At 35.7% G+C, this 6,624-nt stretch overlaps 1 protein-coding gene across 1 annotated transcript; it reads left to right on the top strand.

The window, feature by feature from the left end:
* Positions 1-4: 4 nt before the first annotated feature.
* LOC129300289 (FACT complex subunit SSRP1-like) lies at positions 5-5,594 on the top strand (the record flags this gene model as incomplete). The annotated part of the gene is given in 18 exon segments (XM_054938853.1): positions 5-67; positions 366-471; positions 1,046-1,182; positions 1,258-1,341; positions 1,428-1,522; positions 1,695-1,803; positions 1,930-2,016; positions 2,106-2,198; positions 3,246-3,269; positions 3,271-3,385; positions 3,388-3,443; positions 3,542-3,687; positions 3,764-3,902; positions 4,270-4,365; positions 4,465-4,557; positions 4,559-4,645; positions 5,106-5,184; positions 5,321-5,594. Coding segments are annotated over 18 exon segments (1,737 nt in total), but the record flags the coding sequence as incomplete, so codon positions are not given.
* Positions 5,595-6,624: the final 1,030 nt, after the last annotated feature.

Below are 6,624 nucleotides of genomic sequence, written 5' to 3'. Positions count from 1 at the left end.
AACTAATCAGCTTGGTGTTCGAATCAAAGATGGATTGTTCTACAAGTTCACTGGGTTCCGTGACCAGGTTGCTCTCTTCACCTTACAGATGTGCATTATGTATATTGGATTCGAGGGAGGAATTTAAACATTGTATTTGATTGCTTACTTTTGTGCCTTTATTATTAGTTTGTTTGATCCAAATATATAATTGCCTTATTCTTCTGCCAAATGAATGTAATAGTTGCAACTGTGTTTGAAACACTGATAGCTAAGCATCATGTTGGTGTCTATACTCATCAAATGTTTTTCCAGGGCATGACTAATATTGGAATGTTTGCATGTGCTAACTTCCATCTTTGTTCTTCTCTCATGATTATTTATAGGATGTGGCAAGTTTGACTAGCTTTTTCCAAAATACATGTGGGATTACACCAGAGGAAAAGCAGCTTTCTGTTAGTGGGCGTAACTGGGGAGAAGTTGATCTAAATGGTATGTGATATTTACATAACCAGCTTATTGTTGAGGTTGATATCCCCAGAGCATGAACTGTGCATTCTCAGACTACTCTCTGTCAAATCTTGAATGCAATTCTTCTATATTTTGGTATTTTTTGTTTGGTTTATGTGGATGTGTGCGTGACTCTGTAACGTCGTTTGTTTGTGAGTGCTCCTCTCCTTCCATTGTACTTGTGGGAAATATGATGCATCATTGGTTTATTGTAGTTTGTGTGTAATTGCAGTCTAGATGAATTGTTTTTGGGTTTAATTTAAGTTTCTTATTTTTAAAGCTACACTACTAAAATTTTGATACTTGTGGTCAAAGTTTTAATGAACGAGTTCTTTATCTTTCTATTTTTGTATAGTCAAAGTGAATACTATCTTATGCTTGGGCATGAAGAGGAAGGAAAGGAATCTTGTAGGAGGGAAAACTTTCCTTGTTTCATATCTAGAGTTTCTCTCTCAAACAAATGCTACTTTTGTCATTTTATTAGGGCTTGTATTGTGATTGAGTGACTACTGTGTGTCACTATTGGGTGTTCCTTAAATTCTGTTTCCTTTTTTAGGAAATATGCTGACTTTCATGGTTGGCTCAAAGCAAGCTTTTGAGGTATCTTTAGCAGATGTCTCTCAAACACAGCTTCAAGGGAAAAATGATGTGATCTTGGAGTTTCATGTGGATGACACGACTGGGGCTAATGAGGTATTTAGGCACCTATCATGAATAATATTTTGGTTGCACTTTGGATGTCTAACATCAGTTGTGTCATTGTTTCAGAAAGATTCTTTGATGGAGATAAGTTTTCACATACCAAATTCCAACACCCAATTTGTTGGTGATGAAAATCGTCCTCCTGCTCAGGTAAATTTCTTCATTAAATATTAATAATTAATATATTCCATGAAAGCCATCATAAATATTTAACTAACTGTTAAATTTTTAATCAGGTTTTCCGTGATAAAATCATGTCTATGGCAGACGTCGGTGCTGGAGGTGAAGATGCTGTTGTTACGTTTGAGGGTATTGCTATTCTAACACCAAGGTAAAGCCTTAAAATGCATAGATAATTCACAGATGCATGATATGACATAACCATTAACGTATTTCTGGCTACTTATTATTATCTTGTATGGTGCTGCATTCATACCCTTGTTTTTAGGAAAAAGAAATATTATTAATAATATTTATTAATGGAAGAATCTCCTTTTATGTAGGGGGCGGTACAGTGTTGAACTACATCTGTCATTCTTGCGGCTTCAAGGACAAGCTAATGATTTCAAAATCCAGTATAGCAGTGTTGTTCGCCTATTTTTACTTCCCAAGGTTTCTTTACTGATCCAATGTCTTCTTAGTATGGATGTTGTATCACACCTGAAAAAAACAGACACCCTTGATTAGTTTAGTGACGGTTGAAAAATTCTCATGTCAATTCCCTTTATGTACCTGCAGTCAAATCAGCCACACACCTTTGTTGTTATTAGTCTTGATCCGCCAATTCGTAAAGGACAAACTTTGTACCCACACATTGTGATGCAGGTATTTTTTGTGCTTTCTTCTTGACATTGCTTTGTACTATGTTAGGGTTCAATTCTGCGCCTAACATCTTGTTCTCAATTTTTTTGCAGTTTGAAACTGATTACGTAGTTCAAAGCACGTTGTCAATGGGTGAAGATCTTTACAACAGTAAGTACAAGGACAAGTTGGAGCTTTCATATAAGGTTGTTCCCTTTTGCCACTCCCTCTTTGTCTCAACTCCTTAGTACGAGGAATCATGCTCCTCAACATCCCTAGGGTATATGGGATGATGAAAATTCATTGGTAATATAGTTGGTGTGGTTTGGATGTGGTAGTGTAAGAGGGAAAAGCAAACTTTCGAGGTATATGAAATTAGTCTTGTCAAAGGTAGTCACCCCTGCTTATTGCTGACTGAATTGGCCTTCATTTGGGTTCTTGTATGTTAGTGCTTTTGGAGCTTTTTTATTGATACAAGGGGGGCTTGTCTCATGCGCCTCGCAGTTATTGGGTTAATTTGATATAGATAAACATCACTTGTCCACCCTATAACATCGCAAGTGTTTTAAGCATATGAAAACTGTAAAGCCAATGAATTTGGGCTGATGCACTTCATCTTTTGTTAATTTAATAATGCATGGCTACCAGCCAGCTTGCAACATCTTTTTGGATTTTAAGGTAAACCTATGTCCGGATGACTTAATTTCGGACTTTTTTTGCAGTTATTTCAAATGGTGTCGCAATAATTCCTATGTTTCCATTTACGTAGCATATTGTCAGTTTTTTATTTAAACCTCCTCTTATTTATTAGGCTTTTTAGTGCCTTTAGATGAGAGGTGCTGGAAGGTTCTGATGCCTTTTATGTTTAGACTGCCTTGTTTGAATTATGTCATTAGAAATTTAATTTTTGGATTGAGGAGAAGACTAGAGTGGGCTTCATGTATTGAAGTCTGAGATGAACTGCATTGTTCACTGCTTCTAAATAGTGTGGCTCTATATTTTTTTAAAAAAAAATTTGTATTGATGAATTTTCAAATTACCCTGATCAATTTTTTGGTGGATAATTTCTAAAGTAATTAACTTTTGAGGATTTGATTTTACCAAAATTGGCTGAGTTTGAGAATTTCCTTCTCTTATCTTTTTCTCTTTCTTTCTCTTTTTTCTTTGGGGTGGGGTGGATTGCTTCTTGTACCTGTTTTATTATACACACGACAATGCTATAATTAATGTTTGATTTTCAAATGTATTATTAGGGGCTCATCCATGAAGTTTTCACAAACAATATTGCGTGGTTTGTCTGGTGCCAAAGTTACCAAGCCAGGAAAATTCAGGAGCTGTCAAGATGGTTATGCTGTGAAATCGTCTTTGAAAGCTGAAGATGGAATTTTGTATCCCTTGAGAAGAGCTTCTTCTTTTTACCTAAACCTCCTACCCTCATTCTTCATGAAGAGGTAAAGTCCAATTGATTTACGGATGATCAGTATAGCGTCTGTTGATTTTGCTTGAGATTATTAATTTGAAGTTGATCATTTGATTTGCTCCCTTCTAGATTGACTATGTGGAATTTGAGAGGCATACTGCTGGGGGTTCAAATATGCATTATTTTGACCTTCTTATCAGACTAAAAACTGAGCAGGAGCATCTATTCCGTAATATTCAGAGAAATGAATACCACAATCTTTTTGACTTTATCAGGTAACTTTTTGTCTTCCACATCTTGTGGTAGAGAGTAATAAATAATTTTCTATTCGGTTTTGGCCTGTCAATGCAGTTCAAAAGGCTTGAAAATTATGAACCTTGGAGGTGTCCAAGCTACTGATGGTGTCGCCGCTGTTCTTCAAGAAGATGATGATGATGCTGTTGATCCACATCTTGAGCGCATAAAAAATGCAGCTGGTGGAGATGAGAGAGTGATGAGAGGTATTGTTTTTGTTGTTCTTTTATCCCTGGTTGATCATTTAGTATTTAGTTAATGTGCTTCTTTTCCTCTTTAATTATGTAAGTGCCGAATGGTACCAGTGTCTGAAAATGTTTGGGTACTTTAAAGAATTTTATTAAGTTTGAAAGTCTTCTTGAAAGTATTTGGTTAATTTAGTTTTCTTCTTGTGTTTCAGTGTTTCCTGTTTTGGTCACACTTTTATGTTATCTTTCATATTTGGCAAATGCCCTTTCATTCAGAGTGCTTGCCTATATTCCCCATATTTTATCCTTGCATTATGTTTTGATCTTGGTTTGCTTCTACATACAATATCTTAATTCAGTGATAAATGCCTACAGGATGAGGATTTTGTTGCCGATGAGGATGATAGTGGTTCTCCGACTGATGATTCTGGAGAAGACGAGTCTGATGCAAGTGAAGGTGGTGGGAAAGAGGTAAAAGATTTGTTTACATCCGCCTTCCTTGTCTTCTGATAACCCCTTATTTTGTTATTTACGTTTTGATGTGTCCGGCTCCTCAATGCGCATTTTCAGAAGCCCGCCAAAAAGGAATCAAAGAAGGAACTGTCTTCTAAGGCATCTACTTCAAAGAAGAAACCTAAAGATGGAGACGAAGATGGGAAAAAGAAAAAAAAAACAGAAGAAGAAAAAGGATCCTAATGCGCCAAAGAGGGCATTGTCTGGTTTCATGTTCTTCTCCCAAATGGAGAGAGAGGTTCGTTCTTTGTTTCCGCATGTCTATGGCGGTAGTAGTACTTTACTTTCTTTGGATTTGGGAGGTGGTTGGTGGGGCTGTGGTGCTTCACTAATCACTACCATGTAGTGCCTACCCTTCTGAGTTAAGGCTTTTGAAGAATTTTAATTGTTGCTGATTTTATATTCATATTGATATTATGACATTGGTATATAGATAGTGTAGGCTTATGTGGAAATAAGTATATTGTAGGCTTATGTAGAAGCAAGTATATTGAGGGACAAGGTAACAATAGGGGTAGGGGGGGCAAGGCTCTCAGGTCAGGTTCGTGTAGTTATAAAGAACCTTGTGGAAGTTTATAAATCCATGTGTAATGATTGGCATTTTGTATTGGTGATCATTGTCTCATTTGAGTTTTCACGGAATAGTTATATTTCTAAAAGATATTTTGTTTCCTTTTTTTTTTTTCCTTTTCCTGCAGAATCTGAAGAAAAGTAATCCTGGAATTTCATTTACGGATGTGGGAAGAGTACTTGGAGAGAAATGGAAGAAGATGTCAGGTACGGTTGATTGCCAAGTCAATTATTCCATGAGCTTGCAACACTGGCATCACATCTTATGGGATGAGAAGCTACCATGTGTTTTGCGACTAAGCAAAGCTTGCTTTCTTTTTACTTGCTTGGCTGAATTTTGCAGCGGACGAGAAGGAACCGTATGAAGCAAAAGCTCGTGCAGATAAAAAACGTTACAAGGATGAGATCAGTGGGTACAAGAATCCGCAACCTATGAACGTAGACTCAGGAAACGAATCTGATAGTACTTGATGTGATTGTAAGTGCAATGTGAAGGCATTCCTGTCGGTTCTTGTTGGAGTGCTCACTTGGGAGGTCTAAGTTTTTAGCGATCATTTGTATCATTAAATCGTATCCTCCGCGCTTCACAGCAATATCAACCATTTACATTTTTTGTTGGTTGGTGTGCACTAGCCCGGCTAATTCAATGCGGCTCGCGCAGATTGGCTCGGCGCGAAAAGGAGGCAAGTTACCCACAAAAAGAGAGGTCGGATCGAGTTTGCGTACATGTTTTGACCAAGCATTTTAAACATGACACGAGGGTATTGAGGGTATTGAATCAACGAGTGATCCGTGGTCTGCTAAGACTATCTGCCTTGACTGGAGATTTTAGAACAAACTAAGTAAATAAAAATAAAATAAAAATGGATTAGATCATTCTTCTTTTAGTGGTCAACATGACAAGACTTGTAAACTAAATTAAAATGAATTAAATCCATCCTCTCAGGATATGTGTGATAAAATTAATTAATTAGTTAGTATATATTGTAATTGTGAAATTATTGCATCCTTTAAAAATTTAATGTATTATGATTTTAATTTTTAAATTAAATTACTATTTTCTTATGAATATGTTCACTTGTATTTTATTTTTAATTTTTTTAATTATTTTATTCTTTTCTAGCAAGTAAATTGGATTTTAGATTTTTGTTTATCAAAAGAATAAGTGTATGGAGTCTTGGACCTAAAGTAGGAGGATGGAACCCTGAGACGTGTTCACCATAGTTGTGGAGGGGATGAGGCTGTGAAAGGAAATCGATAGTCGATAGACCATGGTAATGGGATATAATAAAATAATACACCATAGTAACTTAAACTACCTGCTGTTAATATACAACTTTAATTAATGATCAAGTATGTTTTCTTGTGGTGAATATTTGTATATATGATTGATGTATCTATTGGATACTATAGCATGTGCATAATACACTAAATAGTGAAATTTTTATAAGATTTCTTGAAGGATAAAAAATACCAAAAGCATGACCAAGATAATTATTTGTTATGCAATATGGATTAAAATAGTTAAAGTAGTTGGATATATGTGTGTGTGATAACTAACTCAGTGGATATGCAGTGAAAAATAATGTATAATTTTGCATTTTACTTGACTTGGAAGTTGAATTATTGAATATCTTGATAATTTAA

Source organism: Prosopis cineraria, unplaced genomic scaffold, assembly GCF_029017545.1.
Source record: "Prosopis cineraria cultivar Desert tree isolate PC_DT_omini unplaced genomic scaffold, ASM2901754v1 PC1520, whole genome shotgun sequence".
Taxonomy (NCBI): Eukaryota; Viridiplantae; Streptophyta; class Magnoliopsida; order Fabales; family Fabaceae; genus Prosopis; species Prosopis cineraria.
The sequence above is the reverse complement of the archived record's forward strand: the minus strand, read 5'-3'. Positions and strand labels throughout refer to the sequence as shown.